The 24,832-nt window shown below is 51.0% G+C and overlaps 1 protein-coding gene across 4 annotated transcripts in view; it reads left to right on the top strand.

Moving 5' to 3' along the window:
• The window catches only part of H6pd (hexose-6-phosphate dehydrogenase/glucose 1-dehydrogenase), a 29,762-nt gene extending 9,292 nt beyond the window's left edge, over positions 1-20,470 (top strand). For all 4 annotated transcript variants that reach the window (XM_036177833.1, XM_036177835.1, XM_036177834.1 and 1 more), the window contains 4 exons: positions 3,865-4,501; positions 5,650-5,767; positions 14,921-15,190; positions 16,232-20,470. In XM_036177833.1, coding sequence (XP_036033726.1) covers positions 3,865-4,501; positions 5,650-5,767; positions 14,921-15,190; positions 16,232-17,595 — 2,389 coding nt within the window. In that variant the 3' untranslated portion in view covers positions 17,596-20,470. The remainder of the gene's footprint in view (positions 1-3,864; positions 4,502-5,649; positions 5,768-14,920; positions 15,191-16,231) is intronic.
• Positions 20,471-24,832: the final 4,362 nt, after the last annotated feature.

Below are 24,832 nucleotides of genomic sequence, written 5' to 3'. Positions count from 1 at the left end.
TACAGAGGCCAGAAGAGGGCATTGGAGTTACAAACGGTTGTGAACTGCCATGTGGGTGTTGGGAATCTAACTCTGGTAGCAACTAGTGCTTTTAACCACTGAGTTGACTCTCCAGCTCCAGGCATATATGTTTTGACACTGATGCCTTCTGTGCTCAGTGTGCTGGAACCTGAGTGAGACAGATGGGAGAGCTGGCCCTGAGATCCTAAGAGCAGGAGACCTGTCCCTGCCTGCCCCCAACCAGCTGCAACACTCAGGAGAGCAGGCCCTGCACCTCGCTTGGGCAGCACAGTAGAGCTGACCCTGTTGGTGGATGTGTAAGTGAGTCAGCCCCAGAGTTGTGAGCATGGGAGAGATGTCCCCATTATTCATCTGTCATGTGGCAGCATGGGCAGAGGAGAGATGCCCTCTACTTCCCCCCCACCCCCTCCCATCAGTGCCTGAGGCAGGTGGAAGAGCTGGCCCTGAGGTCATAAGAGTGGGAAATCTGTCCCTGCCCCTCACCAGCTGCAGCACCAGGAAGAGCAGACCCTGCACCTTGACTGGGCCACACAGTAGAGCTGGCCCAGGAGGTGTGGATGTGGGAGAACCAACCCTGAGAATGTGGAAGTGGGAGAACTGGCTCTGCCCCTTGCTCATCACTGCAAAGGGTGAACTAGCCAGGGCAATGCTGGAGAGCTCACCCTAGTGGTGAAGACAGGGGAGAGCTGGCAGGCTGACCAACCCTGCAGTTACCCAGGCCCAGAACCTCCTTCTCCAGGCTGTTTTCTTTGTTGACCCACCCCAGCATCCACCCTATCTGTGATCTGCTGGAGCATGGGGGTGAGGGATGGGGGTAGGGTTGATCCCGTGGACCCAAGGCTGCAGGATCTGTATGACACAGGGCAGCAACAGGGTGTCCAGGGAGAGTCCCAGTGAGGGCCTGGCAGTGATGGTGCCGCAGAGACCAGGGGCCTTGAACCAGACCAATGATTCTTTGTGATAAATGCCTGCATGTAAAAATGTATGGGTAAAGGGGTTTACTGATAAAGAAAAATATTTCTCAAAATTTTATTTTTGTTTTATTCTGGAGATGGGGGTGGGAGGGAGATGGGTGGGATTGGGAGGCATGTTGTGAAAGACACAAAGAATAAATAAAAAGAAAGTTAGAAAACTGTATGCCGCCCACACTGACTTCAGAAAGAGTAGTTACGGTAGGTGTTTAGTAATCACACTGTCAACAGTTCTGTCGAAATTCCCAATGCTGCTTGCTTCAAGAGTTCTGGGAATGCAAGAGAGAAGACTAGTTTACTTTGGCCCTAGGTCCAGAACACACACGTTGTCCAAGGAAAACAGTGTGATAGAGGGCCAGAAGGCAGTGTGTGGGTCAGGTGCCATCCAACCCCGTCCTCAGAGAAGTGGCCTTGGGATCCCCCACCTGACAGCCCCTGTGAGACCCCCAGCTTCTCTCTGTACCAGCACATCCTGAGCCCTGGCTCCCAGGGCCGGATCAGGAGTTTGGGAAGCAGCTTGCCAGCTGGCACCTCCTCTTCTCCAGGCTGTTCTCTGGGCTTCGGATTTCTCCTGCACTGACCTTGCAGCTTTTCCTCCCCCAGGGCAGAGCTGGTGCCAGTGAGAAAGAACGGCTCAGGTGCCAAGGACGGGACTTGGAAAGCAGAGGAAAACAGAATGCCCTGGAGTCTGTCTGTGTATTTGAGAACAGAGATACAGGGTGGGCCAGAGAGGAAGGCTGGGGCCTCTCAGGTCCTTTGAATGGATGGAGGTGTGATGTGTCCTGTGGATGCTGGCACAGACACTGATATTGTCTTACTTGGGTGTCACTAGGGCCATCTTGGTGGCGGGTTCCCAGAGAGATGAAGAAGAGAGGCTAGAACCAGGTCAAAGTGGGTGCATGGCTCACACCTGCAATCCCAGCACTTCAGAGGCTGAGGCAGGAGGATTGCCATGAGTGTGAGGCCAGCCCATTTCATACAATAACAATAACAGCAACAATCAAACAAACAGGCAAATTTAATCCCAACAGAACAGTGCTGGTAGGCTGGTCAACTCTGTGGAGCCTCTGGTATGCTCGATGATCTCTCTAACCCCAGTTTCCCATCTGTGAGGTCATATTTATTCTGCTCACGCTGTCTGGTTAATGAACCGTGTTCCACCAGTTTCTGTGGTTCCCTCTTCACCTCTCCACCTCTCCACCTCTGTACTGCCCCCATTTCCACCTTTGCTTCCCTTAGCTGTGGTTTCTGCCCTCTCCGATTCCTTTGCCCCTTTCCCAAAGCTGGGCTTCATGGAGAGCTAGAGGACTATGGTGATACTAACACAGCCCTGGGCTAGAACAGAGAACCATCCCAATAAATACGCAGGTGCTTGTGACTTGACTCAGGCCTCATGCCTCTCAGATGTGCCAGCTGCCACACAGGCTGACAAAGCTAGCTAGCCAGGCAGGCGTGTTTGCCTGTGGAAGGCCAAGCGATTGCCAGGACCCAGCTGCCGCTCTGTCACTGTGGAAGCTTCATTCCACAGCACCTCAGCCCTCCCATGTGCAAGGGGACTGTAGTTAAACTGTCCTGTGTGGGTCGTCAGGGCTCTGGTTTGGATCCAGTGAGATCAGACTGAAAACGTTTGGTGTTGTGATTGGCTCCTGTGAATATCATTTTATACTGTTAGCTTCCCTGAAAGCAGTGGCTGAGAGGCAGCAGGTACTGCCCTAAGCATCGTGTGAATGTGAAGTCATTTTATTCTTGCAACAAGCCTGTGATGAAGGTACCACTATAGCACCCATTTCAGAGGAAACTGGGGTGTTGCCAGGCTAGTTGTCAGGTTAAGGAGCAGAGCTGCGTTAATACTCAGGCACTAGGCTGCACAGTCTTGTTTAATTGTTTGTTGTGATGGTTTGGGGTTTTATTTTTGTGTTGGGTTTGTTTGTTTATTTGTTTTTCAGACAGAGTTTCTTAGTGTGGCCCTGGCTGTCCTGGAACTCGCTCTGTAGACTAGGCTGATGTTGAACTCAGAGATCTACCTGCCTCTGCCTCCCGAGTGCTGGGATTAAAGGTGTGTGCTACCATGTACCTTCTTTTTGTTTTCCTTCCTGTGTTGGGAATAGGACACAGTGTCCTCGTTATACTGAACAGTTTACTACTGAGCCACACACACTCCACCCCCAAGTCTGTGCTTTCTCTGACACATTTATCTGTGCATGTGCACATGTGCATGCATGCATACATGAAGGAGCTCAGAGGACAGCTTGCAGGAGCTGATTCTCTCCTCCCACCATGTGGGTCCCAGGGATTATACTCAGGTTGTCAGGTTGGGGGCAGGTGTGTTTCTCACAATGAACCACATTGCTGGCCCCCACACCCTCTATTAGTTGTGATTTTGTGTGTGGAGTCCAATAAACATGGGAAAAGGCTGAGAGATGGATGGGAGAAGGTAGCCATTGGCCGAAGGGCACCTGCTGCTGTTCCTGGGTTAGACTTCCCCTGCTGTCTAACTAGCCTGTGCTCATGGCGGAGGCTAGCTGTGGTTGTGAAGTGGCCCCCTCCTCTCTCAGCACTGTGGGCCTCCCTGGTGATTTGTGCTGCTCTCTGGTGCTTCTAGCAGCAGAATGCCCTGGATCCATCGAACGGCCTAGGACTCTCCTGGGCCCAATTCCTGCTTACAGAGCAAGCTCCCTACACACCGACTTCCTGGCACAGAAGCCAGTCTGCTCAGGAGGGAGGGGAATGCTGAGTGACTATAACATTTCCCCAGAAACATGTGGCTGTTTCTTGCCAGGCAGGAAGTGTCAGATGCCCTAGCTGTGTTATTCCACATCATAACCTCCTGAGCCATGTCTGATGCTTCCCCTTCCTTGTCTATTCTTCCCAGGCACCCAGACATTTGGAAGATGCTCATACCAGCAATGTGCTTAGCCCTTCTGGGCTGCCTGCAGGCCCAGGAATTCAAGGGACATGTTTCCATAATCCTGCTGGGAGCAACTGGGGACCTAGCTAAGAAGTACCTGTGGCAGGGACTGTTTCAGCTCTACCTGGATGAGGCTGGGAAGGGCCACAGTTTCAGCTTCCATGGGGCTGCCCTGACAGACCCCAAGCAGAGCCAGAAGCTCATGGACAAGGCCTTGGAATCCCTCTCCTGCCCCAAGGACTTGGCACCCAGCCACTGTGATGAACTCAAGGGTCAGTTTCTACAGCTGAGCCAATACCACCAACTGAAGACGGCCGAGCACTATCAGATCCTGAACAAGGACATCGAGACCCAGGTCCAGCGGGATGGGCTCTGGGAAGCTGGCAGGATCTTCTACTTCTCTGTGCCACCCTTTGCCTATGCAGACATTGCCCGCAACATCAACAGCAGCTGCCGACCACGCCCAGGTGCCTGGCTGCGGGTTGTTCTTGAAAAACCCTTTGGCCATGACCACCTCTCAGCCCAGCAGCTGGCTTCAGAACTTGGAAGCTTTTTCCAGGAAGAGGAGATGTATCGGGTAGACCATTACCTGGGCAAGCAGGTGAGCTGCAGCCTGGAGTCTGGCATGGCTGTGCTATGTGGGGTACCATGAATCTATCATCAAGGACTTACTACCTAATGTAGAATTGGGCTAGAGAGTGTTGGGAACCCTCAGCATCCGTGGTCTTCCTGAAGGCAGGAAGGAGATGTAGAAGTAGGAGAGACCAGTGAATAGCAGGAAGGACCGCTTTTTGTCTCCTTGTCTTGGCTTTCCAGAGAGGGTGTGCATCCTGATTCCCCCATGTTGACCTGCCTTCTCCACAGAAGTGGTCCAGGGACTCTGATATCTGGATCTGTTTTTCATTTGGAAATGCTGTGGGAATTAGAATTAGCTTTTTAAATTCCTCATCCATCTGCCTTTTTAAAATAACAACCTTGGTCATCTTGAATTCTATCTTGAGGCAAAAGGATAATAACAACTTAGAACTGAGTGAAGGAGTGGACCCCTGAGTCCAGGTGGTTCAGTGAAGCCTAGAAACAGGAGTTGGGAGCGGTCTGGAAGGTACAGGTCAGCGGCCAGTTCACTCTGCACAGGCCTCAGAACTCTGGGCTCATCGAGCGCTAGCATTCCCAGAATAGAGTACACTGTGCCTCTGCCCTCTGGTACCCAGACTGCTGAGCTGGGCCACATACTGGGCAGGGAACCAGCTCACAGGCAGGTGCCTCCCTTCCCATCTGACCCTCTGCATCTGTCGTGGTAATAGTCTCAGACTGGCTCCCCAGACCAGGGCCAGTCTTGATAAGGGATCGTTGCCCTGGAAATGAAAGGGAATAATATTAAATGTATACAGTTTAAAGTTTTTTCATGTTATAATTTTGTCATTAAACTATTTTTATTAAAGTTGATCGTCTTAAAAGGTAGGGTTCATTTTCTCCCTTTACTTTCCTTCCCCTGCCCACTTTGTACTGCAGATTGAACCTGGGGTCTCAGGCATGTGAGGCAAGCGTTCTACCACTGGGCTACAGCCACAGGAAGACAGTCAATCTTAAACATGTTCTTTCTTGGCTGGAAACTGTTTATGTCATTTAGTTTTAAGTATCTCCAGTGAGCTGTGAGACCTGAGGTCTAGAACCTGGTGCCCACAGACGGTTTCTCCCTTAAGGGAAGAGGCCTGGAGCTCGGGAGCTAGGATTCTCCCTTCCCAACAGGCTGTGGCTCAGATCCTGCCCTTCCGAGATCAGAACCGTAAGGCCTTGGATGGCCTCTGGAACAGGCACCACGTGGAGCGGGTGGAGATCATCATGAAGGAGACCGTGGATGCAAAAGGTACATGGGTCTAGCACCCCGCAGCTCCTCAGCCTTGCCTGCCTGGGCTTTGGTGGTGCTCCAGCTGTGGTCTGGAGTGCCCGCCAGGCCTTTGCACCATGGGCAGCTCAGCTTGGAGGGAGGAGTCCTGTTGGTAGATGACCTGCTGTGTGCTGCACTCTTTACTGAGCTAACCTGCAGGGTGCCTGGTGGCAAACCCAAGTTGTCACTGATGCCATAGGAGGCATTTGGTCTAGTGACAGGCACCTAGTGCAGACACTTGAAACAGCTGACAAGAAGTCAGTGTTGGAGGTTACTCCAGGCATGTTTTCATGTGTGTGTGTGTGTCTATATGTATGCATGTATGTATTTTTTTGAGACAGGGTTTCATAGGCCAGGCTGGCCTCAAAGTTACTACATAGCCAGGAATGACCTTGAACTTGTGATCCTCCAGCCTCTGCCTCCCTGGTGCTGGGACTCTAGGTGTGTGCTGCCATACTCTGCTAATGTGGGTTTTACACTAGTGTGATGTGGGTCATTGCAGTTGTGAGGGTTTGTGCTTGTGTGAGTGATGCCACCACCAGGGACGTGGCAGCCTCTCCTGTGCCCTCCTCCCTCTCAAGTGACCTCTAGCACCTTGCTCTTCCTGTGAGAGGCCTTTGCGGTCACTCCCTCCGGAAGCCACAGACTTCCATTGCTCCCTGTGGAGCTGCTCTTGTCCTGTGCTGGCCTTGCTGTCTCTCTCACGTGATTGTAGGTGCCAGGAGGTCACCTGTCTTACAAAGTACTGTATGATTGTAGGTGCCAGTCCAGGGCCGGGAGACAGCGTGTTACACTTGTCTCTGCCTCTAGCGTAGTGACCTCAGTGTGTCACTCTTACATCTCTGGCAAGAGTAGGTTTTGCAGGTGATGACAGATAAGGTTACTTTGAGCTCTGGTATTCTGCCATGTTATTACAAAACTTTTGAAAGTGCTGTGCGTGCGTGTGTGTGTGTGTGTGTGTGTGTGTGTGTGTGTGCACATGTGTCATGTGATCTTGTGGAGGTTAGAGGACAATCTCTGGATTCAGCTCTTTTCTACCGTGTGGCTCCTAGATATTGAACTCAGATTCTCCGTTGGGGTGGCAAGCCCATCTACTCATGAAGCCACCTTTCTGGCCCTGTTATTATAATTAAAACTATTTTGTAGATGTATTTCATTATTTCATGTGTATTAGTGTTTTGCCTGAAAGTGTATATACACCACATGCATGCCACTGCCCAGAGAGGTCAGAAGAGGACGCTGGATCCCAGGACTGGAGTCACATACAGTTGTGAGTCATCATGTGGGTGCTGGGAATTGAATGCAGATCCTCTGCAAGAGCATAAATGGTTTTGTTTGTTTGTTTGTTTTTGTTTTTTTTTTGTTTGTTTTTTTGGTTTTTCGAGACAGGATTTCTCTGTGTAGCTTTGCGCCTTTCCTGGAACTCACTTGGTCTGCCTGCCTCGAACTCACAGAGATCTGCCTGCCTCTGCCTCCCGAGTGCTAGGATTAAAGGCGTGCGCCACCACCGCCCGGGAAAGCATAAGTGTTTTTAACCACTGAGCCCAGTGATGAAAATCTCTCCAGCCCTGTTACTGAAATTTTTGGTCACTACATTTACAACACTGGTTCTTACATCATCATCAATCACCTAATAATTGTATAATAATAATAGTAATTTAAAAATTAGCTAACTATCTCCCTAGTAGCATATGGGGTGGGGACAGTTACTGGCCTTCTCTACAGGTGGATGCCTGGGCAGGTGGACTTGCTGAGTTGAGCCTGTAACAGTGAGAGTGTGGGTCTGAGCAACAGCTGGTACCCGGATAGCTGTGCGCAGGGAACGGTCATGAGCTCTGGCTACAAGGCTGCTGTAGCAGGTAGACTTAACTGCCCCTGAGCCTCTAGCACAATATGCTCCCCCTCAGTGGGAGGCCAACGGTCAGGCTCTCCCTTGTTCTGAGGGCCTACACCTAGTAACAGATAATGGCTGTTGTGTGGGACTGGCCCGCTAGCTAGCTGGATGTGCTTCCTTTTAACAATTGTTTTGTTTTGTTTTGTTTTGTTTTGTTTAAGACTGTCTCTCAAGGTAGCCTAGGCTGGCCTCCATCTTACAATATAGCTCAGGCTGGCCTTGAACTCATAGAAATCCTCCTGCCTCAGGCTCCCAAGTGCTGGGATTACAGACTCATGCTACCACTTCCCTCTTCTAGAATCTGTTTTTGCTGTGCTGGCCAGCGGGACTGCTGCTCTGTTGGGTCTTTCTGGTCTAGGTACAGCAATACTGGGAAATTCTGCTACCAAGCCCCAAGCCTAGGAGGAGGGCTCTGTCATGGGCCACTTTGGCAATAGAATGAACACGCGTGAGTGCTAGGAGGACGTCTTATTCAATCCTAAGGAGGCGCTGTCCCCGTATAAGCATGTGCCCTCTCGTGCCAACATCTGGGTGATAGTGATGGCCTCAGTGTGGGCTGAATGCTTCCAAGGCTGAATTCTGAGCCCTTCAGTTTGAATTTTAAGCAAAAAGACCAAGGTCACAAGGCATTCCCTGTCCACTGCCCCCCCACACCACTCCTAAGTTACTCCTACCTATGAGTAGATGCTTGGGAAGTCTAAACTGTACCCTGCATTCTGGGAGGGGAGGGGCTGCTATCCCGGCCTGTTGTTCCCCTGCTTTGTGGCAGCCATGGGAGGGACTTTTGAACTGCAAGGTCACTTGGCTCTTTCTCCCACCCGCATCCACCTGGGCAGCAGCAGTTCCACAGCCCCCTCCCTCCCTCCCTCTCTCCCTCCCTCCTTCCCTCCCTCTCTCCCTCCTTCTGCAGCTCTGCCGCAGCCTCTGGCTCAGTGGAGCTTGCTGCAGAGGCTGGGGCACCCTGGATGAGGAAGCAAGAACCATCGTCAGGCCAGTAGTAACCCTGCAGTGTGTGACCTGGGTTCAACCCACAGGAGGCCCTGCCCCAAGCCACAGACATCCTAGGGCCCTCGGTGGGGTCTCCTGATGCGGCAGTGTGTGCTATGGGTGTGACCTTGGTTAGGTCACCTGCTGCAGTGTAGCAGTGACTCCAAATTGCTGTGCAGAGTAATCAGGTCTTCTGATGGCCAGTAGTCTGTGTTCTGGGATCTGAACCCAGCCTCTGGATCATCAGAACCCAAACTTTTAACCATGTGTTCCTCATCCTCTCAGTGCCCAGGCCTCAGGAGCTGGCCTTCCTCACTACCTTGTACTCAGAGGCACTCTCTACTAACCCAGTTTCCCCCTGCACAGAAGCCTTTGGAAGGGGTGGGTGGGTGGGGGCACACTTCCCGAGGCTGTCCGTGCTGGGCAGTGTCTCTGTTCAGGCCCCAGAGAAAGGAGTGTGATGTATGAGTTAGAGTGACTGCCCTGCGCCTCTCACCAAAACAGCCAGGGTCCTCGCGGGGCAGCACCAGCTGCTTTCCTTCCACCGTGTGACTTGCGGTGGCGCTGGGCACTTGCTCAGCAGAGCAGTGTCCCTTCTGACCCATCTGCTGTACTGTCAGCAGGCTGAGCTGCGGTAGTGCATCCTCCTGTCCAGAAAGAGGGCCAGGGAGAAGGGGAGGAGCAGCCAGGCATCAGACAGTTTCCGCTCTGCTCTTACCGTCCTTATTTTTAGCAATCCCCGAAGACATTGGGAAGGAGGGACTGCAGCTGGCTTTTAGTAGTTTTTCCTTTGTTTCATTCAAATAATCTATTTTTGCTGGGAAACCCAGTTCTCGCACAGCACCAAAGCTACGGAAGGGGGTTACTGGTTCCTTTCTGGAGACGTGACCCCCAGCTCAAAGTTTATAGTGCTAAAAGCCATGGTAGTGTTCTCTGGGTGATTTTCGGCATTAAACTAGGTAACATCCATGGATGTGCTTAACAAATAGAGATGCTCTCCAAGTTTACCAGGAGAGGAACAGTCTTAAGATGCCTGTTCCAGCCAACGTTGGCTTAGTGTGTGACAACCTGCAATTGGTTTGTAATACTTGTCCTTTCTTACTTGGCCCCCACCTACATTTCCATATATTGACAATCTGCATAATATATTTTTAACAGCTCTATATTTTTGTTCAGTTCTATTTATATCATAGAATATGCAGTATAAACTCTATAAGTAGGCATTTTGGCTGTTTCTAGTTTCTGCTATTTTAAGTAGTACTTTCTGAAATTTTTTTCTGAGATCAAATTCGCATTCTGTAAGACTCACAACTTCAAGTTTGTGACTCAGTGTGTTTAGTACTTTGCAATATTGTGCAGCCAGTCTCTACTTCCAGAACATTTATGATCATTAACTGTTTCCCCTCTAGTATATTTCTACAGTGGAGTCACTGGGCCAAAGATGGCAAGCAGTTTCAAGCTGTCTTCCTTCCCTTAGACGGCCAGGATGACAGAGGGCAAAGCCGTGATCCACCCTGGACTCGTACAGCCAGGAGCTGAGTTCACAGGGTCTTTCTTTGAGTTGGCCATACTGCTTGCACTTTCTCTTTTCAATAGTATAGATTTTAGCTGGCAACCTTTAACCTAGGAAAGGATTTACAAAGCCAGTACAGACCCCCTTTCGGGGGGAAAAATGAGTTCCTGGACTAAGTCAGCACATTGAGTACCATGGGAGCGCCAGCACCTGGCTTCCCACCTGCCGCTCAGCTGCTGAGCCCCCTGCACAGTCTCTTTCTCCTTCACATGTGGCCCAGGCCACAGCCCTGGCTGACCAGGTTGAGAGCAGAGACCACAAATCCATGGGTTGTGCTAAACACAGGCACACCCCCGGAGCCTGAAATGAAGAAATCAAGACAGCTCCCTTCCACTCAGCATGTAGTAAACCCCAGGCATACAATCTCCCCAGAATCAAGAAGCCGGTGGATAAAAATAGGAAAGGGGCCACTCGGGATTTAGGAAATTAATGAATAGTAAGCAGATAGCGGGCTTTTAAGGACTCTGGTGCTCTCTCTCCATCAAAAATTCATCTGTTCTTAAAGCTGTAACCGTCCTCTCTTTGCTTAAATCTGCTCTAACTCATGGGTTTTTATCAGGTATGGGTTTTCATGTTTGAGTATCCCTGAAGCTGGATTTGCTGTCAAGGGTGCCAGGCTGAGCCAGCACCCAGCTTCTTCCTGTGGCTATAATTAGCCAGGTTCGAATCTCAGGCTTGGTGAAGTACATTGTTGCCTCACCTTGTACCTCCAGTGACCTTTCAGGGATGACCACCAGATGTCCTGTCAGCCCTCTTCAGAATCAGCAGGCTCTTAAATGGGCACCATTACACGTTTCTCATAAAATGCCAACTACCTTTTTAAAAAAGTATTTGTCCCTATTTCATGTGTATAAGCATCTTGCTTGAATATATGTCTGTGCATCACACCAGTACCTGCTGCCTGTGGGTGTCAGAAGAGGGTGTAAGAGCCCCTGAAACTGGAATTAGGCATGGTGTGAGCAACCATGTGGGTGCTGGGAACTGAATCCTAGTCCTCTGTAAGAACACAAACGCTGAGCCATCGCCAGCTCCCTGCAACTACCATTTTTAAAAATATATCTTTTTAAAGGACTCTATTTTTATTTATTTTATTTTATTTTATTTTATTTTATTTTATTTTCTTCTGAGACAGGGTCTCACTATGTAGTGCTGGCTTTTCCTATAACTTACTATGTAGACCAGGCTGGCCTCAAGATCACAGAAGTTTGCCTTCCAAGTACTGGGATTAAAGGTGTGGGCCACCACTGCTGGTCTCTGTTTTTGCTTTTAATTGTGTGTGTGTGTGTGTGTGTGTGTGTGTGTGTGTGTGTGTGTGTGTGTGTGTTTGTATATGTCAGTGCAGTACCTGTGTACCTGTGGAGCCCAGAAGAGGGCATCAAATCCCCTGGAGCTAGAGTTCAGGTAGTTGAGGGTGTTGGGAACTGAACTCAGTTCTTCTGGAAAAATGGCAAGTACTCTTAACCACTGATCCATCTCTCTAGCCCCCCAACTGCCTTTTAAATTTTATTATTTCCATGTCACCATGTCTCTCCAGCAGGGCAGGTTCTGAAGGACTCAGGGTGCCTGCTCAGAACATGCTCAGCTTTACAAGTCTAAGCCAGGGTTGCCTCCCTTTTATCTGTTTGGATTAAATATTAACTAGATTCCAGGAAAAATAATGCTTAGAAAACACATGCAAGGTGAATTTAACTACGTAATAAGAAATGCAAACAGGTTTTAATTTAAATTTTTTTACTTTGCCCCCCTAGGAATGAGCCCAGAGCCTTGAGCATAATAAATAAACCACTGTGCCACATCCAAGCACCTTCCAATGTTTTACTCCAAAAACCCTTTAGTTAACTTATTTACTTATTATTGATGTGCATGTATGGACGTGTGCACGCCATGGCACACACGTGGAGGCCGGATGATAACCAGTGGGAGCCGGTTCCTCTTTCCATCTGTGAGACTGCGGGTTCCAGTCATCAGCCTGGTTTGCTGACACCTCTGCCCATGGTCGTCCTCATCCCCTCCTGCAGTTATTAAAGCACCTAAAGAGCTCTATGTGCGTCTTCTTGTACTCTGTCCTGTTTCCTGCCCTCTCGTTGGTCCCAATTTTGAGTGTGCTTACTTCTGTTGGTATGTTTGTGCACTTTTGTATGTACATGTGTGTACATATGTGTGCTTGTGGGGAGCCAGGTATCTTCCTCAATCATTCTCCACATTGTTTATTTTGACTTAGGGTCTCTTTGTGACCAGCTAGCTATTACTGGGGCTCCCCCTGTCTCCACCTCCTCAGGACTGGGGTTGCAGATGTGCACCACCACACCCAGCTTCTTATACGGGTGCCAGAACTCTGATCTTAGCTTTTCATGTGCATGTGACAGGAACGTGGCTGACTGGGTTGTCTCAGTATATGTCTGTGCCCTTAAAGAATGTTTGTTAAACTTTAGTGAGGAGCCACACACTGTACAGCAACTTTTGGTTTGCCTGTTTCTTTTTTGGGGGTGCTGAGGTTGGAGCCCAGGGCCACATGTGTCTAGGTAAGGCTCTGCTGCCAAGCTCCACCAACCCTCCTTCCACCTCGTCAACCTGCCTCCCTCTGCAAGCTGCAGGGGTCTTTTCTACTCCGACTCCCCCAGCGCCTTCTGATCTGTAACTACCCCTACTGAATTGCCAATTTCAGTGATGATTACTAATTGAAATCCTGTTCATGTGGGCCAGTTATGACTTTACTTTTCTTTGTGTGTGTGCATGTGTCTGCACTCACATCTTTGTTAGCACATGTGAGTGCAGTACCCTCAGAGGCCAGAAGAGGGTGTCAGATCCCCTGGAGCTAGAGTCACAGGCAGTTGTGAGCTGACTAATGTAGATGTCAGGAACTGAACTCTGGTCCTCTGTAAGAGCAGGAAGTACTCTTAACTACTGACCCATCATTTCAGCCCCTGTACCCTCCTCAAATAAGCTCCTACTTGATCCAAGCAGTGCTGTCTCCTTGTGATGTCATGAGCCAGGACGTGTGTGCCAGGACGTGTGTGCACCCGTTCCTTCTGCTGCCTACTGTGCGAAAGTGGCAGTACCTTACATAGCGAGTCCCCGCTGTGGGCCTCAGGTGCCGCATGAATGGCCAGCATCAAGTGGGCTGGAGAAGGCAGGCCTGCAGGATTGGAGGCCCACGCCCCCAGGTGCTCAGAATACATAGGAATCAGCTACACAGCAGTATGTGGAGCAAAGCATTTGGTAAGCAATTGCCCTCTGTGCCAGGCTTTCAGGTTTGCTCTGTGAGTGAGGTGGTGATGGACTGGGTGTTGGCAAGCTGGGACACCCAAGACTGTGATGAGGGAACGGTAGATCTGAATTCTGTACTTCCATGCTTGTGTCTCTGTTGAAGTCAGGGGTAATCAGAACTCACATACCTTAGTCTAGGAAGGAGGGCTCCCCTGGCCCCGGTCATGTGATCCTTTCCCATGTAGAGCAGGGATAAGTATGTACTTGCCACGTGGAGACTTTGTGGTACAAGAGTGACATATGTCAGGTGCTTGGTGCTGTACCACGGTGGCAAGCTTTGGTCTCCGTGTTCTAGGCACGACCCCTGACCTTCACTGTGGCCCTTCTCACCTGTCAGTCAGCCATCTGTCTCCACCTGAATGAGACACATGCATGGTTTCCTTCCCATTTGTCCCTGCCCTGTCCTCCCGTCCCTGTGAGTGTTACCACCGGCCACCCTGTTGCTCAGGCCCAGGCTGAGGCTCTGCCTTCGCCTCCTCCCCTCTCCCTTCACTCACACTGTCCTCTGCAAGTCCAGTAGTTCCAGACAGAAATGACTCTCGCTCCTCAGCCACTGCTCCAGCAGGAGCCTGGCCACCCCTTCCGTCTCTTCCTGCTTCCACAGCCTCGCCACACAGCAGGCCAGGCCCTGCTCTCAGTGTGCCTTCTCTTGGAGTCCAGAGCACTGTGCCATTACCTCATCCCACAGGACCCCAACCCCCTCCAGCCTCATCTCCACTGTCTCCTTGCTGCTTCTCTCTATCCGGCCCCAGCAGGCCCCGGCTCTCCTGCCCCAGGGCTGTGCACATGAGGGTCTGTTCATCTGAAATGCTCTCGTCTCAGAGGAGCCTCCCATGATCCTCTGTCACAGCTCACAGTTTTATTTCCTTTCTCTTCTTCCCCCTTTCTCCTTCCCATTTCCATGTACCCTGGCTAAGTGGTGTGTGTGTGTGTGTGTGTGTGTGTGTGTGTGTGTGTGTGTGTGTTTGGTTCTGTCTAGTGGTCGGATACACAAACCAGTCAACTAAGCATCTCACATTAGGAGGTGGCTGTCAGAGTCAACACCTAGTTTTTTCTCAACCATCTTACCCTCCCCTCGCCCTGGCTAGGTTACCCCCCCTGCTGGCCAGTGTCCAGGGAAGGAGGGCAGGCAAGGAGGGCAGCCAAGCTCTACAGATGTTTCTGCCTAGCCCTGAGACTAGAACCTTCCCAAGATAATTCCTGAACAGGCCCAGTGGGATGATCCCTTCTCTTAGAGTAGCCCTTGATGGAAGGAGACTACCCCGCTGTCCCCTTTCCTGTCTCATGTCGAGGTTTGCAGTGACACTCCTTGTCATGGGTTCTTTGGATGAAGGAATGATGGTGCCAGGACAAGTGATGGGTAGTGCCTTGCCACCTCGGGGACCCTCCTGACCACCCTCCTGTCACTCAGGCAGAGCCAGTTTCTATGAGGAGTACGGCGTCATCCGTGACACGCTGCAGAACCACCTGACGGAGATCCTCACGCTGGTGGCCATGGAACTGCCCCAGAACATCAGCAGCTCAGCCGCTGTGCTGCAGCATAAGCTCCAGGCCTTCCAGGCCCTGCGGGGCCTGCAGAAGACCAGTGCCATCCTGGGCCAGTACCAGGCCTATAGTGGGCAGGTGCGTCAAGAGCTGCAGAAGCCAGACGGTTTCCAGAGCCTGACACCAACCTTTGCAGGTAGGCACCAGAGCCGGCAGCCATGGGGCCACCAGCAGCTGGAAGCAGCTGTTCCAGCCAGTGCCCTGTGGAGCGTGGAGCGTGGTAGCTTAGACTCCAAAGAGTCTTTACAAGAGGGCTTAGTACATTGTGATCACCAACCCCTAGGCCTTCTGTCATTTTAAAGCTGCAGGTCACCTCCAGCAGCCTTCATTCAGTTCTAGAAAGGTCTACTAAGGGCGTGCCTATGGGGTTCAGATAGGTGCCACCTTCGTGGGCTGTGTATATGACTTCCACAATATAGAAAACCTCAGTCCAGCCACAGCCGAGGAATGTCCCTGTGGACAGACACCACATTGGCCAGCAGATAGTTGCTAGATCCATGTGGAAAGTTCCAGAAGCCTTTGGGGAGAGCAGCTGGATCCTAGCTGGTAGAGACTATGACTGTGAGAAGCCTCTGCATATAAAGGCCGTTTGATGTGCCGGGCCGTGTATGTACCGCCCTCAGTCAGTCCCCACACAGCCACGGGCAGGTGCGGTTGTTGTCTTCGTTGGTGAGGCTACAGGGAAAAGGCAGGATCTCAGCTAGGCTTGAACGGAGCGTAGTATGTCAGCGCCTGGTAGTATGACTGTGGCACACACACATGCACAATTCCTCCTACTCTGTAGACGCCTGTTCACCTACCCCCACCCACCTGGCTTCCACTCATGCTTGACTTTGTTTTGGCATTCTGGGGGGGGCTTCGCAAAAGGAGACGCTGCCTCGGGACACTGCCCTTATCCATCAAGATCCAACGCTGCCTCTCACTCCTTTTGCCCCAGAGAGCCTTCCACGGCAGACTCCAAACCCAGGTAGACCAGGTCTCTCAGAGGGACCTCAGAGTGCTGATGTTGTGGCCATATAGTTCACTTTGCTAGCTGTTTCCATCCCTGCCTGGGAAGAAGAAACAGCAGAAGGCTGAAGGTACAGCAAGACGGGCTGAGCAGGGGCACTGGGTGCAGGCTGGACTGCAGAGCCAGCTCTCAGGCTGTGGTATCGCTTTCTACTCTTCTCTACCTTAGGTGTCCTTGTCCACATCGACAGCCTGCGCTGGGAAGGTGTTCCTTTCATCTTGATGTCTGGCAAGGCCTTGGACGAAAGAGTGGGCTACGTTCGGATCTTGTTTAAGAACCGGGCATACTGCACCCAGAGCGAGAGACACTGGGCATCAGAGCAGAGCCGGTGCCTGCCCCAGCAGATTGTCTTCTACATTGGACATGGTGAGCTGGGCCACCCCACCATTTTGGTCAGCCAGAACCTGTTCAAGCCCTATGTACCTACCCAGAGCTGGACGGAGGTGCAGGACCAGCCTGGGCTCCGCCTCTTTGGTCGTCCTCTGTCTGATTACTATGCCTATAAACCTGTGCGGGAGCAAGATGCCTACTCCACCCTCTTGTCTCACATCTTCCACCGCCGAAAGGAGTCCTTCATCACCACAGAGAATCTGTTGGCCTCCTGGGTCTTCTGGACCCCCTTACTGGACAGCCTGGCCCTCGAAGTTCCACGCCTTTACCCGGGGGGAGCGGAGAATGGCCATCTGCTGGATTTTGAGTTCAGTGGTGGTCAGCTGTCCTTCTCCCAGCAGCAGCTAGAGGTGTTGATGCCAGAGCTGGGGTCAGTCCCAAAGCCCAGTGACTTCCAGGTCCTCGGGGCCCAGTACAGAGAGAGCCCACTGGTCACTGCCTGGCCGGAGGAGCTGATCTCTAAGCTAGCCAGTGACATTGAAACAACCGCAGTGCAGTCCATACGACGCTTTGGCAAGTTCCACTTGGCACTGTCAGGGGGTTCAAGCCCCATAGCCCTCTTCCAGCAGTTGGCCACAGGGCATTACAGCTTCCCCTGGGCCCACACACACCTTTGGCTGGTTGATGAGCGCTGTGTCCCTCTCTCAGATCCAGAGTCCAACTTCCAGGGCCTGCAGGCTCACCTGCTGCAGCACGTTAGGGTACCCTACTACAACATTCACCCCATGCCGGTACACCTGCACCAGCGGCTTTGTGCTGAAGAGGACCAGGGTGCCCAGACCTATGCCAGTGAGATCTCAGCCCTGGTGGCCAACAGCAGCTTTGACCTGGTGCTGCTGGGCATGGGCACTGATGGGCACACAGCCTCCCTGTTCCCACAGTCACCCACGGGCCTGGATGGAGATCAGCTGGTGGTGCTGACGGAGAGCCCATTCAGGCCATACCAACGCATGAGTCTCAGCCTGCCCCTCATCAACCGTGCCAAAAAGGTAGCTGTCCTGGTCATGGGGAGGACAAAACGTGAGATCACCATGCTGGTGAGCCGGGTGGGCCATGAGCCCAAGAAGTGGCCCATCTCCGGCGTGCTGCCAATTTCTGGACAGCTGGTTTGGTACATGGATTACGAGGCCTTTCTGGGATGACAGGAGCACCCTGGTCTTAGTCACTATAGAACTTTCTGTCACCCGCTCAATGTGCCCCAGCTGTCCTGAGCCTAGTACCAGAGGCAGGCCCCAGAGAATGGGGGACAAAATTCTGCCCCACTTCCTGGGCCCACTGGTTCTGTGTAATTATGGTGCCTAGACACAAAAACAAGGCAGAACTCGGACCTCTGCTTTGGAGAGATGCCTCGAAACCCAGACAGGAGAGAAACTCTAAGGCCCCTATCAGTTACTTGTCAGTATCTACAACGCAGAATAAGACAGGGAGAAGGCTGCATGTTAAAGAACCAGTGTGGTGTGCAAAGACTGGCCGGTGGTGGTCCTTGGACCAGTTTCTGTAGGAAGAGGAACTGGAGTTGGTGGAGAGAAGGAGTCTGGTGAGTGAGCCAGACAAGAAGAGTAGACACAATCCTGGGATTGCACTGGATGGCCTGCCTCTTCTGGAATCCCATCATCCCTCTGTGCATCTAGCTGACGTCTGGTCCTTCAGGCAGCTTCTACCTGCTCAGTGCCTGACAACCACTGTCCTCTGCATTCCCTTGACCCTCAGCCTCTCCCTATATACAAAGGAGAGACAGATACAGACACTGCCATGTCAACCCCCCCAATCTAAAGACCTGGGCTCCCCTTTCCCCACTGAGATCCGTTCTGCCCTCACGGGGCCATCAGGTGTCTCTGATCTATTAGATAGGGTGCTTTGTCTGCTCCTGGGGGGATGACCACAGATCACAGCCTCTTCCTAGACTGTATGTGGCCAATTCCCAGCACTAGGGGTTGGGCTGCAGCTAGCCCTCATCACACTACCTCTCTAGGGGTTCCAAGCCTGGCAGCTGACTCTTCACCACTAACCTGGTACCACTGGGATCAGGACAGACAGCTCCTAACTGCAGCCTCCTCCAGGGCCTCTGCATTTTTATTTTTTAAAAGAAAGCCGACAGCATAAAGCAAACTTCTCAGGGCACATGAAGCTTTTGTTTAGGCCTCCTGTTCAGTCATGTGGACAAGGCAGGGCATAGAAGGGTTGCCATGGCCCCTGCCTCCCAGTCACACTGTCGGTCACAGAGTCTCAGTGTCTTCTGTGATTTTCCCAGAGAGGGGCTTTCATTTGGTGAGGAACATCAGGAAATCTGTTTCTCTACTTTTGATTGATTGTACTTTCTCCCAGGCAGTGCATGGAAAGAACCTTTGCTTTCACTAGAGGTGTGTGCACAGTGTAGCCTGAGCTGGGGCTCTGTATGAAAGGCACTCTTGTTAAAATTCTGCTTACTCTGACCTCCAGTGACCCAGACTGACAGAACACCTCTATTGCAAGAGAGCTACCCTGGGAGAAAGGACCCATAATGCCTTGGGGTCCTTTTCTAGCTGGTATTGCTCATTTTTGTGACTGGTGTCTCAGGGAGTTGCAGGTGAGGTTCCACCTTTGGCCATGTGGGGGAGCTCACGTGCCACCGCTCACATTCCATCCAGGAGGCAAGTTTAGTGCCAAACATCGTCATCTCTTTGTTTTAGCTCTACCTCTCCGGCTTCTTAGTGTTCTCATCTGTTCTTTAAGGACTCGGTCCTCTGAAGTTTCAAAATCAGAGAGAAAGGGGCCTTGCATGCCTTGGAAGAGAGGGTGAACAGGCTTTGTGTCACCATGCTGAATAACAGTGAGTCACTGCCCAGCCTGAGCTTAGAATGTCCTGTTCTTACCCAGAAGAATGACTCGCCTCTATCTGTGGGGAGTTGCACAGGGGAGGCCAGTGTGGGGAAATACCAAAGATTTCCTTTCCGGAAGCAAGCACTAATAAAATCGCGTTGGAAAGGTTGGCGGGAGACATTGTCAGTGTTCTTTGGCATGCACCTGTGTGCGCCCTTTCCCCTCCTGCCCCAGGGTTAGTTAGGAAGATGCTCAGAGTCAGGACCACTGAGGCTGCTGCTCTTCAGACCCTGTGGTCCATCATCCACTGCAAGCAGTGTGCTTTACATCGCCAGTCAGTCACATAATCTGTCTTGAGTTTCAGGAAGGAGTTCTCAGCCTTAGAACCTGGGACACCCTCAATTTTCTGTTCTTCATTAAAAAAAAAAAAAAAATGGTTGCTTGCAAATCACTTATGTTGAGTTGATTAACAGTGTGAACACAGCCTTTGCCAGCTTCCTGCCTGTCAGGAAGTGGGGGTCTGAGGCTAGGAAGAGGGGATGGGTGTCCAGGTCCCTGGGGACAGGGGATGTATGGTCATTTGTATCAAGGACACAGCCTTCCTTCCCTGCAGTCCACTTCCACGCATGCTTCCCCAGGGAAGTGAGGTCCCTGCAGCTGTGGGGACCCCTGGCCTTGCAAGCATTCGCCCTGTGCTCACTCAGAGCCCTGGTGGATGCTGCTGACTGCGTCCCCATCCCCCTCTTAGGGAGGGGGAGGAGGAAGAGGAAACAGTGGAAGCAGAGGCCTGCCCCTTGCTCAGGTGGCTCTTGTGTGTCCTGTGCTGAAGAGAGCACACCTTGTCCCGCTGACAGGCCAGTTTGCTGCTGGTGGGACCTCAGTGACTGATGATTTGAAACTGAAGTCCAGTGGCAGCCAGAAACTCTGTTAGGTTCTAGAGCCTGTTCCCAGCACCCACAAGGGCCTCACATGGCAGCCAGGTTCCCTGAATGGGCCCATGATTACTCTGGGAAGAACGTAGGGGCATGTGAATGGCAGAAGGAGCCCTTGGGTGACATGCCAGTTAGCATCTCCAGCACAAACATTGCAGCAGCTGGGTGTCACAAGCTAGATCTGATTTCCAGTCCTGGGCAAGTGTTCTTGCTAATTAATTGTGTGCTAAATGGTCCCATCTTCTTAATTTCTGCTTTTTCTTTTGATTAATTTTTTTTAGTTTCATGTGCATTGGTGTTTTGCCTGCATATGTGTCTATGTGAGGGTGTCAGATCCCCTGGAACTGGAGTCACAGACAGTTGCGAGCTGCCATGTGGGTGCTGGGAATTGAACCCGAGTCCTCTGGAAGAGCTGACTGTGTTCTTAACCACTGAGCCATCTCTCCAGCCTGTATTCTCTGCTTCTTATTGCTCTACAAAAATACTCTCTTCCACATTGGTCCCCAGATTATCGGTGTAATCAGAGCTCCCTGCCTCTTGCACCGACACCTTAGACCTTTCCCTCAAGGACCTTCTCCCAGAAACGAAACCAGGCTTGATCCCCAGTTCTCCATGTTACCCAGTTTCCCTCTTCCCCCGTCCTGACAGAGAGCCGGGGGCGTGTGATGGAAAAGGGAGTGAAGAAGTTTCCAGAAAGCCCAAATGGGGCTATTTCTTGGAATTTAATTTTCAGGAACTTTGTTTTTGTTTCCTACAAAGTATGTATAGCCCCACAAAGGGGCCCTGCAGCAGATCCCCAGCTGTATTTTTATCTTAAACAGCTGGGGCTCCTGCAGCCCTCAGTCTACTGGTAGAAAAACCACCTGGCAACATCCGGTGTCAGGGGATGAGCCACAGGTGGTGGAGGGAAGTCACATTGGTTGGTCAGCACATACCTGCCCTGGGAATGACGCTCCAGGTGAACCAAGGATCTGAACGGGCTGCTGTCCCCAGGTGTCACAGACTGCACAGGTCATGAGGCTTTCTGCTGGCCAAACTGGAGAAAGCAGGCCCTTCTGCTCCCTGCATTCCTCTCCCAAGCTCCCAGCTCTCATGTGGCAGTTCTGTACCAGTGTCTCAGGCCCCAAGGTCGTGCTGTGGCCCAGGGACCTTCGCACTTGAAGACATGCTCATGCCTTGGTTTGACAGCATATCCCTGGGGGAAAGGATTGCACTCAGGAGTTAGTCAGAATGCAACCCTTAGCAGCAGTCAGGGTGAGTCTGCACTGCTCTGTCTGGGCCCGTTTTAATTGCAGTGGTGGGGATGCCCGGTTGAAGATGAGATCTGTTCCTGACTCAGCCCTGCCTTCACTTACCTTGAGCCCATCAGAGCTGGCGTTAGCTGCACTGTCGTTCAGTTGGTTGCACATGTCTCTTGCTTGCCTCATGCTGCAGCCCATGTGGGCTCTAGACACAAGGTTGCCCTGCCTCCAGCCCTTCCCGCTCCACAGCAGAACTGACCCTCCAGGAATCCAGGGAGTCCTTGCAAGAGTGTGGCCTCTGGGAAGGAGAGCAGGGATCAAACCAGAATGTGTTCCTGGAAGGTGCAAGTGGCAGATGCCTTCCAGGAACACCAAACCCTGCCTTCTGCAGGCTAGTAGCACCTTCTGCAGGTTCTTCACACCTACTGCAGACTCTTCACACCTAGAGATGGGAGTGAGGAACCCTCTACCCCACCCCAAGAATCCTTCAGCTCCTAGCTGAGCAAGGTGTCAATTCACCACTGCTGTCACCAGCACAAGACATCCTGGCAAGTGATCTGAGGATGCATCACTGTGATCTAGCAAGCCATGGGGACAGAGATGGCTTGGATGTATTGTCCCTCCAGCCAACCAACATTGGGAGTATATTTATTTGCATCCCCAGGGGATGTCCATGTCTGTGTGTGACAAGGCCTCAAATTAATGACACTCTGTCCATTCTTTGACCTCCAAGGGTGAGCTTTGTTAAAGCCCCAAGTTGCTTCAATGGTTGGTGTTTTAAAGGAAGTCTGTGTGTCTTTTCTGTCCCTTTCTGTTGAGTGGCAAAAGATCTGCATTTGCCAAGCACTGTTGGGTTCATGAACAGCTGGGAGTTGAGTTGGCATTGATAGTACAGGTGTGCACCGTGTGTGTGTGTGTGTGTGTGTGTGTGTGTGTGTGTGTGTGTGTGGTCTGCTGTGCCTTCCAGAGGGCTGGTTATGATGCATTATGCTCAACTGATAGAGCACTTGCCTAACATGCAAAAAGCCCTGGACTCCATTCCCAGTGCCGCATAAACTGGGAATGGTGGAATACGCCTGTAATCCTAGGAGGTGGAGGCTGGAGGACCGGTAATTCAAGGCTATCCTTGGCTACGTAGCAAGGTCAAACCAGCCTGGGATAGATGAGATCCTGTTTCAAAAAAAAAGCACTGTGAATGAAAAAGGACAGGACCAGGTTAGCTGGGAGTGAGAACACCCAAGTTGTTTCCCTCAGTGTCTCTGGGGGGTCTGGTCCAGTTGACTCTTCCGTGTCTGTTCAGGTGGGAGAGCCGGGTGAGTGGACTCCAGCACTTACCAGGGCGGCTCCTGCCCACCCGTGCCTGTGTGAGGAGCCTGAGTCCCCAGAGACCTTTATACTTCTTAGTCACCCTGACAAACACCAAAGGAGGAAGGTTTATTTTGACTCATGGGTCATTTTAGCCCAAGGTTACTTGACTGGGTTGTTTGTGGGCCAGAACTAAGGCAGAATGTCATGGTGCGAGCATAGTGACCCAGAAGTAGGATGAAAGAGGCAGGGAGGAGGCAAGGGACGAACATGTCCTTCACAAGCACGCTCTCGGGGTATTTGCTTTCTCCAGCGAAGGCTGACCTCCTGTCTCCTCTGAGAATGCTCTCACATTATAAAGTCAGCAGGGGATTAATGCATCCGTGACCTCAGCATCTTCAGGACAGTTCTCCAAAGACCACCAGCTGCAGCCCAGCTCCCCAAGCATGATTCTGCAGACAGATTCCACTCAAGGTATCACAGAAGGTCACTACTGTGCTGAGGGCCTGGGGCAGGGTTTGTGACCCGGGTTTGTGACCCGGGTTGTGCCCTTACTCTCTGCTGGATAGAAGGGAATTGGGGGTCTGGGCCCTTGTCAGGTTGGGATGGTAGTGGGCAGTGGCATAGGTGGGAATGTCCAGGAGCAAGAATGTGGGTTTTATTCCCCCCCATGAGGGAAACTCCCCCAATCTTAGGGAGACTGGCACCTGCCTCAGAGAATGAGAGACATTCAGAATTAGTGCCTTTTAAAACTTTCTGAGACTCTTTATGTTTTTCTGTATAGCAAATGTAACACTGATTTTTTTTTTAAAAAAAACAATAAATTTGTTTATTTGCCAAAATCCAAGTTTCTTCCTTTGGGGGATGGAGTGAAGTGGATTGTGAGCCTGGCTAATGTGATGGAGGAGGGGACATGGAACAGAGACACCACTGGTTAGTGCTTGTCAACCTGACACAGGCTAGAGTCACCTGGAAAGAGAGAGGCCCTCTTTTGGTTCCCTAGGGCATCCCCACACACAGAGAGATATGCACACACACACACACACACACACACACACACGCACGCACGCACGCACGCACGCACGCACGCACGCATGCATGTATGCATACACAGACACAATGCACACACATACACACTCATATACATAATTTTTTAGAGGTTTTCTCTGTGTAGCCCTGGCTGTCCTGGAACTCACTCTGTAGACCAGGCTGGCCTTGAACTCAGAGATCCTCCTGCCTCTGCCTCCTGAGTGCTGAGATTAAAGGCATGCACCACCACTGCCTGGCCATAAGTAAATTTTTAAAAAATTTTATTGTTTTGGAATGCAAAATGCTGCTCAGAAGACAATTGAATTTATATATCCACCATGAAAACAACTATGATAGAGCTGAAACTTAAAAAAAAAAGATTCTCTCTCATGACTCATGTGTCCTTTGGCCTATATTTCATTCTTCCTTATTACCTAATATTATTCTCTCCATCTCCTTTTTAAATTTTAGACTATATATACTGACTCCTGTTACATATACACACAAATACATTATAAGTTATTGTAAATGGAGGCTTTTCTCTGTCCCGCCCCTTCCTGCAGCCACTTCCAAATAATCACTCAGAGGCTTATATTAATTATAAATGATCAGCCAGTAGCCCAGGCTTATTACTGACCAGCTCTTACACTTTAATTAACCCATAATTTTTGTCTGTGTTTAGCCATATGGCTTGGTACCTTTGCTCAGTGCTACATTCTCATCTGGCTTCCTCTGTGTCTGGATGGCGACCCTCTGTCTCTGCCTTCTTCTTCCCTCCTTAGTTTGTTTTTTCTACATAACCTTATTCTGCCTGGCTGTTGGCTGAACAGCTTGTTTATTAAACCAATCACAGTGACAAATCTTCACAGTGTACAGAAGGGTCAACCCACAGCAGGCTATGATTGAAGTATGACAGAGAACATGTGTTTTGGGTTGGATCACCTTGTATAATATTATACTTTCCAGGTCTATCCATTTTCCTGAAAACATCTCACAATTTCATTTTTTAACTGTCGAGAAGTATTCCAGTGTGTAAATATACCACATTTGCATTAACCTTCCATCTGTTGATG

This window comes from Onychomys torridus, chromosome 2, assembly GCF_903995425.1.
Source record: "Onychomys torridus chromosome 2, mOncTor1.1, whole genome shotgun sequence".
NCBI lineage: Eukaryota > Metazoa > Chordata > Mammalia > Rodentia > Cricetidae > Onychomys > Onychomys torridus.
Note: the sequence above shows the minus strand (reverse complement) of the source record. Positions and strands in the feature narration are given on the sequence as shown.